The sequence below is a fragment of the Eleutherodactylus coqui genome, chromosome 3 (genome assembly GCF_035609145.1).
Source record: "Eleutherodactylus coqui strain aEleCoq1 chromosome 3, aEleCoq1.hap1, whole genome shotgun sequence".
NCBI classification, from domain to species: domain Eukaryota; kingdom Metazoa; phylum Chordata; class Amphibia; order Anura; family Eleutherodactylidae; genus Eleutherodactylus; species Eleutherodactylus coqui.
The window spans coordinates 259,188,815-259,201,209 of record NC_089839.1 but is presented as its reverse complement, the minus strand read 5'-3'; the positions used below and the strand labels follow the sequence as shown (position 1 = coordinate 259,201,209).

At 43.2% G+C, this 12,395-nt stretch overlaps 1 protein-coding gene across 1 annotated transcript in view; it reads left to right on the top strand.

The window, feature by feature from the left end:
• The window catches only part of HFM1 (helicase for meiosis 1), a 118,571-nt gene extending 107,739 nt beyond the window's left edge, over window positions 1-10,832 (top strand). Inside the window, exons 34-36 of the mRNA XM_066595000.1 lie at window positions 495-577; window positions 4,521-4,609; window positions 10,531-10,832. Of these exons, the coding sequence (XP_066451097.1) occupies window positions 495-577; window positions 4,521-4,609; window positions 10,531-10,832 (474 nt within the window). The remainder of the gene's footprint in view (window positions 1-494; window positions 578-4,520; window positions 4,610-10,530) is intronic.
• The last annotated feature ends 1,563 nt before the right edge of the window (window positions 10,833-12,395 follow it).

Below are 12,395 nucleotides of genomic sequence, written 5' to 3'. Positions count from 1 at the left end.
ATCTAACTGTGATGAGAACCTAACAAGTTAACAGTTGAGGAGTGAACTATACATGTACTCCATACTAAAGAAACCAAACCGCACGGCCTTATTAAAAACACTGCAAAACTAGTCAAACATGTTTGTGAAATTTGCAAACATTAATAAAATGCAGGATACACTTTAAAGTTTAAGCCAACTTAAAAGGGAACCTATCGCCTCCGAACAGCACCATAAAGTAATCTATGGGACAGTGCGTGCACAGCGATCAGAAAAAAATCCGATTTTCATGCCACACATAGAATTCACCGGGAAACACCGCAAGAATGGGGGAGCAGGAGGGTATAAAAAATACATCACCCAGTCCCCATCCCTGAATAGCACTCTAATTTAGTTTATGATGCTGTTTGGAGCCGACAGGTACCCTGTAAAATTCTCATATTTTGTATATTTAGTTCTGTGTCAAAAAGCTTTATATACTTTTTTTTTACAATATGAATTTTCATATTTCTTAGATGCAGATGCAAGTTCAGTCGAAAAATGTAAATCTACAAAAGTTTCACTTCATACCTAAAGCTTCCATGATAGAGTTTTCAAGGTGATTGCAAATACTTTAATATGTGTGTACATAGAATACAGTAGTAACTTTTCTGATTGGTATTCCATGGAATTTACACACTATGCAAGGACTAATGAGAGTCAAAGCAGATTTACAGCATGAGGCCTTAGTCGCATGGGCGTTTTTTTCCCGCGATTTGCGGATCGCATGACGGATGCGCATCCGTAAATCGCGCGACCAGGGCCGAAAAATCGCCCGAAAAAACTGCTCCTAGCCGCGTTTCAATAGAAACGGGCCGGAGCTGTCCAGCGCATTGAATTCAATGGAGCCGGCAATACAGCCGGCTCCATTGAAAGCAATGGGCTGCGGGCGATCTCACGATGAATTTTCGGGAAGGGCTTAAAAATATAAGCCCTTCCCAGAAATTCATCCAGAAATGTATAAAAACAAAAAAAAATATATATACTCACCTGGTCCCGGCAGACAGAGTTCAGCGCGGCCAGCCGGCAGTTCTCCTGAACTGCTCTGAGTAGTATTCAGCAGCCGGGGATTTAAAATCCCCGCCTGCTGAATGAGCTGCCTCTGATTGGTCACAGCCCTCACCAATCAGAGGCAGCTCTCACTCACCCATTCATGAATTCATGAATGGGTGAGTGCTGCCTCTGATTGGCTCAGCGCAGGGACCAATCAGGGGCAGCTCTCAGCTGAATGACAGCTGAGAGCTACCAATCAGAGGCAGCTCATTCAGCAGGCGGGGATTTTAAATTCCCGGCTGCTGAATACTACTCAGAGCAGTTCAGGAGAACTGCCGGCCGGCCGGCCGCGGCTGAACTCCGTCTGCCGGGACCAGGTGAGTATACATTTTTTTTTTGGTCTTTACACATTTCTGGATGAATTTCTGGGAAGGGCTTATATTTTTAAGCCCTTCCCGAAAATTCATCGTGCGATCGCCGGCAGCCCATTGCTTTTAATGGAGCCGGCTGTATTGCCGGCTCCATTGAATTCAATGGGCAAACATCGTTCTTCTCTGCCATAGCTGTTACAGCTGTGGCAGAGGAGAATGATTTGTCTACTATATGTTCTCAATGGGGTCGGCACTGCTGCCGCCGGCCCCATTGAGCGCATATAGAGAAGAGAACAGGAATCGCAGATCGCAGATAGGTGCGATCTGCGATTTCTGTTCTATAATTTATCGGACGAGCGCATAAAAAGCGCTCATGTGTCCGATACCATTGCAAAGCAATGGTTTTATAAAATCGCCGGACGCATGCACATGCGCAAATCGCGCAAAAAAAACGCCCGTCTGACTGAGCCCTTACATTTAATCTGCCATACTTAAAGGAGTTGTCCAGTTGTAAACTAAGAGATGGTGTATCTTCAGGATAGTTCATCAATAGTAGATTGGTGAGGGTTGTGTCGCCTGGGACCTCTGTCATACAGTTGTTCTCTAGATTGATGTGCTTGTGCACTGAGCTGATTTCTGCAGGAAGCAGACAGCTCCATTCCCACTCCAGTGGCTAGGCTTGGTTTTGCAGACCAAGTTCCCATTGAAATGAATGGGAACTTAGTCTGCAATACCACGTCTGGCGACTGCAATGGCAATAGAGCTGTCCACCTCTTGCCGAAATCAGCTCAATCCGTGAGTGCACTACTCCTACAAACAGTTAAATAGTGAAGCCCCCTGGTAATGGACCCCCATCAATCTACTATTGATGTATTATGCTGCATATAGACCATCAGTAGTTTACAACCAGACAACCCCTTTAGTAGAAATGATCAATCTCTTCTCCAGCATCAGTTGTTCTATTTTTCACATAAGTTCTTATAGGTATTTTCCAAAGATTGGATGGTATTGCCTATCCCACTGGATAAGCGATAACTATGATTGGTGGACCTCCACTGATCACAGGAATGGGCTTCCTGCGTCATCCTGTGTGAACTGAGCAGTGGCTGAGCATGCACAGTGCCGGTCCATTCATCTCTATGGGACTGCCGGAGATAGTAGAGAGGTTTAACGCAACTATCTCTGGAACTCTGATTAGAGATTAATGCAGAAGCAGCGTGCATGTTTGACTGTCACGTTTTGTTTTTTTTTGCGCACATGAAAAATGGATGACACACAGATGCAAGACGGACCTAAAGAAACACAGTATGCAGCAAAAACACATGTAAAATGCACATGCCCTTAGACTTGTTCTTCCACAGTACTCCTTTATATTCATCCAGTGTCTGCAGCATTTTGCCCATTGTAACTTTTCCTTTCCACTTTCCAGTATCCAATATAATATTTGCTTTACAACTCTGCCTGTAAGACCAGTATCTTTAATTATTTATTGATTTTTTACTGGTACTTAGTCTGTACTATTTAAAGGATATCGTTAAGGCCTCATTCATACGAGCGTTTTTAAGCAGCAATAAAAAAAATCACAACCATCTGAAGCATTGGTTTCCAATATATTCATTCAGATGACTAATTGACTGCGTAAAAATGTAGCGGTGGGAAAGATATGACATTAGCGACAGAATACAGCAGCCATTTTTATACACAGCTGGAAAATATAGGCCTTGCCCTGTCTTTTGGCCTATATTTGCTAGCGGCTCCCATGGGCTTTTATGGGTGCCAGAACAAAAGGAAGGGGAGCAGAGTTTAGCAGTGTCTAACGCTGCAAAAAGCTTACAGCTGGCTCTATTGAGCCATTAGAAGTCATTTCAAGGATTTATGCTGACCAAGGGATTTTCGGGCTGTGGCGTATATTTTCACTAATATGCCACAGCTGCTTGTGTGAATGGGTAAGAAAATGTGAATTTTGGCCTTGACTTGATCAATGGTCAAGGCCGCAATGCGGCCAGCGTGTACACGCACCGCTCATGCGACGGCTTTGCTTTTAAAGATGAGCGTTTAAACCTAACGATTATCGCTAGAAATGGACATGGCATCTGAGTATTTCAGTCATTTGGTGTGCCGCTTGGTAGTGTTTACATGTAAGGATAAGTGGACGATTGTTTGATAGGAGGGTGTGTGCATTAGCAATGAAAAAAAACACATTGTTATTGTGCAAGTGTGGACCGGCCTGAGAGTAGGTGGGTGCGCATAGTTTGCCTGCAGAAGAAACAAGTAGCTTTGTGAATTGACATTTAAAAAAATCTCTAGGTGTCGGGTTTAGATGTTCTCCGAATTGGCATTGTGAAGAAATCAGTAGGTGGTCGGTTTGAGTACACAAGGAGTTTAGTGAATTGACATGTCAAGCATTTACTATCACAAATCTTTAGTCGGAAAAAGCAGTGAAACCAGCTGGTGCCCAAAGAAAAACCCTCGTTGTAGATGCCGTGACCTTAGCATGCGAAGTAAAAGATGGCGAATGTATTCTCCATGCCCTTTGTAACTTCTGCGGTGTACAGCCAATGGTGGAGCACTAGGAGGGCATGTAAAAATAGTTGCTTTGTCATCTCAATAGCTAATCGCTGTGATGTTTTGTATGCAAGCAAGTACATCACGTCAAATAATAACGCCAAACAGCCAAACCACAGTTTTTTTGCGGACTAAAAGTCAGCAATGAGTGAACAATGAACGAAAAATGCACAACGGCCCGCGTTTACATGTAACGATTATCGCTCACTTTCGGCCATTTGAACGCATTTTGAGTTATAATCGTTACATGTAAAAGAGCCTTAAGGCTGTATAACATGTCAGGAGGTGTAGAAAGCTGCTCCAACCTGTCTTTCAGGTTTTGTGTAAAGCACCCGTAAAGCATCTATTTCCCAAACTGCAGACTTTTATGTACTTCTCTTCTTGTGGTTTTATGCACAGAGCAGCCTTCATTTTTGCAAAGCAACAAAAGAAAGAATGATTTCATTTTGCATTTCCTCAACTTGGTAGACACATTGAACACATATCTAACAACTGTGATTCTTCAGATCCGTTATTGTAACAATTTTGGGATTCTTTTAGTAAATAATTTGTTGATCATTCTGCTCTGTATAGTTCAGCAACCACGTCAGCTCAAACATTAATGGGAAAACAGGCCTTTTCCGAAAGCAGAAATTATACCCAGCAACCACAAGATGGAGCAGGTAGCTAAAAGAGATGGTGTATGATACACATATATTTGTATTAGTGTATTGGTTGAGGTATTAATGCTAAGAACAGTAATAACTGGTTACTGCTAATGTATTTCATTATAAACAATTCGTTTTATTTTTACATAACTAGCTACTCATCCAATAGGAAGTTACTTGTCACAATTTATCTTCCCCATTTCATAGATCGTAAGATTAACCCCTGCAGCCAATTTCTATACATTTTTATCTCCCCACTTTAAAAAAAAATCATAGCTCTTACTTTTCCGATGACAAATCTACATGAGGGCTTGTTTTTTGCGAGGCAAGTTGAATTTTGGCACCATTTAACATACCATATGATGTATTGGAAAACGTTGAAAAATTTCGAAGTGGGAGAAATGGAAAGAAAACGCAATTGCGCCATTTTTGTGGGGCAGTTTACTTTTACAACATTCACAGGTCACTAGAAGGCCTCTTTAACACGGGCTACTAAATCATTGCTACAAAACGCATGTATGTGAAGCCTATGGTTTCCAATGGGTTCTTTTAGGCTACAAAACATCTCATGTGAAGTAACTCATTGGAAACCCTGGGCTTCACATACATGCGTTTTGTAGCGAGATTTTGTAGCCCATGTGAAACAGGCCTAAATAAAATGTTATTTTAAGGCCTCCTGCACACGGGTGGGTCAGACCTCGCATGCGGGATTCCTGCAGAGGAGTTCGACACTGTGCCCGGCCAGTGACCCCAGCTTACCTGTCTGGCATATTCTGCACATGCTGCTGATGTGCTGGTCAGCACTCCGTCGCACATCGCAGTAGCTGCCGGTGCTGAGGGGTGATGCGTATCCTGTGACACTTCTGCAGTGTTCACCGCGGAAGTGCCGCGGGATCGACGGCTTCCATTGACCTCAATGGAAGCCAGCCCTGCATAACCCGCACAAAATCGCAGCATGCCGCAATCTATTCTCTACTAGCGGGAAATCGCTATTGATTTCCACGCGTAGAGATGAAAGGCGTTTTGCCATTGAATACTAAGGGATGTATTTGCTGCGGAGTCCAGAGGCAGACGCTCGCCACGGACTCAGCAATGCAAATACACGCGTGTGCAGGAGGCCTTAGGCCTTAGTCACACGGGCGTTTTTTCACGCGATTTGCGGATCGCATGACGGATGCGCATCCGCAAATCGTGTGACCGGTGCGCGCAAGTCGCCCGCAAATCGCCCGCAAATCGCCCGAAAATCTGCTTCTAGCCGCGTTTCATTAGAAACGGGTCGGCGCTGTCCAGCGCATTGCATTCAATGGAGACGGCAATAGAGCCGGCTCCATTTAAGGCCTCCTTCCCACGAACGGATTTACGCCGCGTAAATTCGCAGCAAAAATCCGCTGCGTTGCCCCCTGCTATTAGGTTCTATTGAACCTAATAGCACAATGCTCACGATGCGTAATTCCACCGCGGAATTACGCACCGTGAAATCTCCCGTTCTCACCCGCGGCATGCTCTATTTGCCGCGGGTGTACGCGCTGACGGCTTCCATTGACTGCAATGGAAGCCGTCCGTTCACGCTATCTCCCGCTGCAACCAGCGGAAGATAGCGTGAAAAAACGCTTCCCCGCCTACCGCCGCGCGTCATATGACGCGGCCGGCGTGTCACATGACGCGACGGCGGTGGGCGGGGAAGTGTCTTCACGCTATCTTCCGCTGGTAAGTATGGGGTTTTTGGGGGGCGCCGTGACGGGCTTCACTGCGGAATATTTCGCAGCGGAGCCTGTCACGCTCGTGTGAAGCCGGCCTTAAGCAATGCGCTGCGGGCGAGCCCGGGATGAATTGTCGGGAAGGGCTTAAATATATAAGCCCTTCCCTGCAATTCATCCTAAAATGTGTAAAAATAAAAAATATATATATACTCACCTTCTCCCGGCAGCCGGAGCTCCGCACGGCCGTCCTGCAGTGGGTGTGAAGGGGGTGTGAGTCAGACCTGCCCCCTGATTGGCTCAGCGCTGAGCCAATCAGAGGCATGTCTCACTCACACCCATTCATGAATTCATGAATGGATGTGAGTCAGACCTGCCCCTGATTGGCTCAGCGCTGAGAGGCAGCAGTCACTCACCCATTCATGAATTCATGAATGGGTGTGTGAGTGAAATCTGCCTCTGATTGGTCAGGGCTGTGACCAATCAGAGGCAGATCTTTCAGCAGGCGGGGATTTTAAAGCCCCGCCGGCTGAATAGTGCCGAGAAGCAGTTCAGGAGAACTGACAGCGGCCGCGGCTGGACTCCGGCTGCAGCGGAAAGGTGAGTATACAATTTTTTTTTATTTTAACACATTTTAGGATGAATTGCAGGGAAGGGCTTATATATTTAAGCCCTTCCCGACAATTCACCCCGCGCACGCCGGCAGCCCATTGCTTTCAATGGAGCGGCTGTATTGCCGGCTCCATTGAATTCAATGGGCAAACATCGTTCTTCTCTGTCACAGCTGTTACAGCTATGGCAGAGAAGAATGATTTGTCTTCTATATGTTCTCAATGAGGTCGGCGCTGCTGCCGCCGGCCCCATTGAGTGCATATAGAGAAGAGAACAGGAATCGCAGATCGCAGATAGGTGCGATCTGCGATTTCTGTTCTATAATTTATCGGACGAGCGCATAAAAAGCGCTCATGTGTCCGATACCATTGCAATGGTTTTATAAAATCGCCGGACGCATGCGCATGCGCAAATCGCGGCTAAAAACGCCCGTCTGACTAAGGCCTTATTCTGTAGGTCAGTAGATTTAGTGGATACTGAATTTATATAGTTTTTTTATGTGGTACAACCTAAACTATTTTTTGTAAAAAGGTATCTTTTTGTGTTCACTTTTTAACCCTATAACTTTTTATTTTTCTGTTGATTGGGTTATGTGAGGGGTTTTTTTTTTAAAAAAAGGTGATCGCTGTGGAAAAACACTTGTTGCCATACCCTAATAATCTACATATCAGGTGGTGTTTGTGGATCAAGTTGGACCTGAGTCTCAAATTACACATGCCCCATATGTGTAGCAGATAGACACATTGATAAAAAAAAATATGAATATACACCTCTGTTTATGGCTGGAAACTTATCTTAAGGGTGCGTTCACACGTAGCGGAATTGCTGTGGACTTTCTGCAACAAAGTCTGCAGCAGTCTTGCAAAAGAAACAGAGTCAAAATCAATATCGATCACACTTCTGTAAGCGCTATTGAAATCAGTGGAGCCCATAGAAGACTGTTATAAGCCCAGACTAAACATGCTATCGCCAGGCCATCTATCACATCTAAACCGTGCCTCTTGTGTTGGTCTGTAAACTTGGAAAAGCTCAATAAAAACTGAGCAGTGCATACTCCTACTGCGCATGCTCGCCCCCATCACTGAAGCAGTAATAAGCAGAGCATGTGCAGCTAGACTATCAGCTGCATCTTGCGCTTACTGCACATGCTCGGCCACATCATTCACTACTGTGGGCTCTATAGATTTCAGTGGAGTCCATAGAAGACAGTACTAGACCGAGCATGCACAGTAACACTGTTCTTCCACGGAGTGCCGAGATGTGCTGTTACTGCGCACGCTTAGCCGCCTGCATTCACTTCTTTGGGCTACCGCCTAGTATTTTCCATACCTCCTAGTATTAGCCTACCATTATTTTTCCCTGCAATTCAATATTTAACCCCTTAAGGACATGGCCTATTTTGGCATTGAGGACCAAGCGATTTTTGGTATTTTTCCATCTCCATTTTTCAAAAGCCATATCTTTTTTATTTTTCCGTCGACGCGGCCATATAAGGGCTTGTTTTTTGCGTGGCGAGCTGTAGTTTTTATCGGTGCCACTTTTGGGTACATAGACTATATCGTAAAACTTTTATTATTTTTTTTATGATAACAGGGAGAGAAAACGCAACAATTCTGCCATAGATTTTTTTTTTTTTTTACAGCGTTAATCATGCAGCATACATGACACACTAAATTTTTTCTGCGAGTCGGTACGGTTACAATGATACCAAAATTCTTAGATTTTTTTTAGGTTTTTATACTTTTTTGCAATAAAAACCCTTTTTTTTTGGAAATCTTTTTTTTCTCTATAGCTGCATTCAAAGTCCTGTAACTTTTTTATTTTTCTATGTACGGTAGATTTTGTTGGTACCATTTTGGGGAATGTATGGCTTTTTTGGTCACTTTTATTGCATTTTTTGGGAGGCAAAATGCTAAAAATTAGCATTTTGCCTCTATTTTTTAGCCTTTTTTTTACGCTTTTTGCCCTACAAAATAAAAAGCATGTTCAACTTTTTGTACACGTCGTTACGGACGCGTCAATACCCAATATGTGGGGTTTCCTTTTTTTTTTTACCTTTTTTTTTCTAATATTAGAAAAAGCATAAAAAAGGGGTTTTTTTTACATTTTATTTTTACATTTTTCTTTTTTTACATTTTTCTTTTCTTTTTTCCCCCACTATTTGAGTCCCTCTGAGGGACTTGCAGCACTATGCCTATGATTGCTGTCATAAGGCATGGCAGAGCTACTGCTCTGCCATGCCTTATCGCTTATACAGCGATCATAGGCATAGGCAATACAGTACGCCAGTGCCTTGTTGCAGCGGGATGCCGGCTGTGACTGACAGCCGGCTCCCGCTGCGGGATAGCGCGAAGTCAGTCATGATCTCGCGCTATCCCGATGACGTACTGGTACGTCATTTTGCGCAAAGTACCAGCCTGCTACGTACCGGTACGTCATGGAGCGGGAAGGGGTTAAGCATACTAATATTTATATATTAAGATCTTTTTTTTTTAGGGTATGTACCAACATAGCAGAAAATGGTGTGGATTGACCAGAAAAGCATGACAGAAAACACATCAAAATCTGTACCCTTTCAGTAGAAGGGATTGTCACGACCACCCTGGACATAATGGACCTGTAAACCGCAGATCCCGCACAAATGTGCGCAAGCTGTGTAAAAACAATAACAAACCAAAATATAGGTACTCTTTTCCTATCAAAATAACCACAGGGACAGGACCTGCCTAAATACAGGCAATTCACCCTGACAAGGACTTATCTGACCTCGCACCTTGGCTCTTTGTTAACCCTACGGGGGACAGGGGAATAACATAAGAAACACAATAGAAAAGAAACGCAAACGTAGCTTAGATGCAGCAGGTAAATGAACGATCCAAAAGCAAGCTCTGACTGAGACCACAGTCAGAGCTAGACTGAAGATTCAACGGCAGTTCAGTCCGGCATCAGCCAGACTAAATAGCCCCTTTAATTACCCACAGATACATTAAGCATGTCTCACCTAATACCACACCCACAAGGGCCAGAAGATGGAGAAACACCTGCACCAGACTATCAGCACAGCAGCAATCCCAGAACCGCCGCAATAGGGATGAAGTCAGCTGCGGATCCACATCGATAGTGTGGATTTTGATGCAGTTTTTAGTGTGGAAATGACTCAGATTTTGGTGCGTATATTACATTGCGAGAAATCTGCACCAATTCTACGTATGAACATATTTTGTATATATAATGTGAGAGGAACCAGGGAATGTGCTCTTCTCTCCATAGACTGCTATTGGCAGCATGAGTAATCACCCTTCTTCACTCCCAGTTCTCTGTGTTGCTATCTCTGTAACTAGAAACAGGCATCACTTGATAACAAGCAGTGGTCAGCAAATTAAACGTTAAGGAGACCTCTAGTGGTCAGCGCTTTATAGTGATTTTTCAGCACAAAAACACCATTTTATGCAAAAAAGTCAATTTCACTTTTGCCAGTTATCACATTGGTTATCATATAGGCAAAAGTTGTTGGAAAAGTTAATGACTATTTAAGCTCTGCCCAAAAGCAGTGTTTAAAGTTAAAATATGATATTGTTATTGTCTATTTAGGTTCAATATTTTGCATGACACATTTAATATTTTTAGGATGTTCATATTTTGGAGACAGAAATTGTGTAAACCAGCAAGGAGCAAGTAAAACAGAACACCACAATAACATGACTGATGCAGACAAATACAGTTCGTGCTCACAGAAGCCTTCAAGTGCGATGTTTGATTTGGAAGATGATGTCTGGGAGGATTTTGATGTTGAAGACTTGCTGGATATCAGCAGTACTACAACTGCAATGGAGAAAAGTATTCCTGGTAACATAGGACTTAAAAGTAAAGGTTTGCACATCGCCACAGATTCTTGGGATATACAAGTAGATATTGATGGTGCTTTATAAAATGAATATCATACTTTCCCACAGCAGTAATCACATACTCCCATCACACTTCCTCCACTCTATTCCGCTCATCGTTAGGATATTATTGTACAAAGAGACTGAGCCATAGATATCAGGATCCTGGCTATGTCCATTCGAAGGACACAAGGGAATCTGTCAGGTCCCTTGAGTACCATAACCTAAGGTTATGGGTTCATAGGACAAGGGCCGCTGAGTCTAGGGGTGTGTTTTTTATACTTGTTTGCCTCCCTGTTCATCTCTTAACTCCATGCAAGCATGCACACATAGGCGATGTGTGCATGTGTATGAAATGAAGAGATGAGTCCGATGAATGCAGCAAGCTCTTGCTTCCTGGGCTGACAGCTAGGAAATAGGGCAGGCAAATAAGTGTAAAATGCATAGATTCAGCATCCTAGTCCTATAAGCCGATAACCTTAGGTTATTGTGCCAATAGGACCTGACAGGTTCCCTTCAAAAGGGTTTTGCAAGACTATAACATGGATGACCTATCCTTAGAATAGGTAATCGATATCAGATTGATGTGGTCTGGCTCTTCGTACCCTCACTGATCAACTGATTGAAGGGGCTGCTGCATTCCAGCATGTGCAGCTTGCAATTCATAATTATTTGCCCGGAACAGCTCCATGCTTTTTGCAGTGGCTATGTCCTGCACAACAGCTCCTTGCAGCTAAAGACAGAGATGCAAGACTAGCCACAACAACTATAAAATGTGCCTCATAGACAATGAAAGGGGGATGCAGTGCATACAGGAGCGCTGTGCCGCCTGCAGTCAGCTGACTAAGAGGATAGGCTATCAGCATTACAGTCTCGTAAAAAGAAGCCTTTAAGCCAATATGCAAACAACCTAATAAACATACATAGATATCAGCAAGCAACAATATACTGTATGCAATATCTATGTGGATGGAAAGAAGGAAGGGAATTAACAAAATATTATCATGATATAAGCTCTTTGTGATGATGGACAATCAGATTAGAAACAGTAAAGAAGGTTATTATATAGACCAGCTCTACACTAGTACACATCTTCTACTAAATGTCACAAGAAGTTTTAGTTTACCGACAATTTGATAGCAAATACTACTCCATCATTTTGTATACAGCATTTGGCACATCAGCCATTACAATTCCCGTGTGCTAGGTGAAGACCAGGTGTAAATGCATTTCTGAGCTTGCAGCACAAATAAAAGTGTAACCTGAATTACAGGCAGTGACAATGCACACTGTTAAGCAAGAAATGTTTTAAATGATGCATTAAAACATTAAAAGGGCCTCACTTCAAGCTGTTCACGAGGCAGAGAAAGGTTTCTTTTGAAATATAAATGGAAATGATTACAGTCAAGGAAATCTAATCCTGTTGCTTGCATATAAAGGCTGTCACATATTTCAAACTCTTTCCATTTCATGAAAGGCCTTGTTATCATTAACAATGTGTTTCTTTCTAAGAGTCACTTTGAACAGACTGGTAAAATACAGTATATAATTATGTCATTGAAGCCTAATTAGAAGGTATAAAATGACACCGGTGTGTTTCTAGCATGG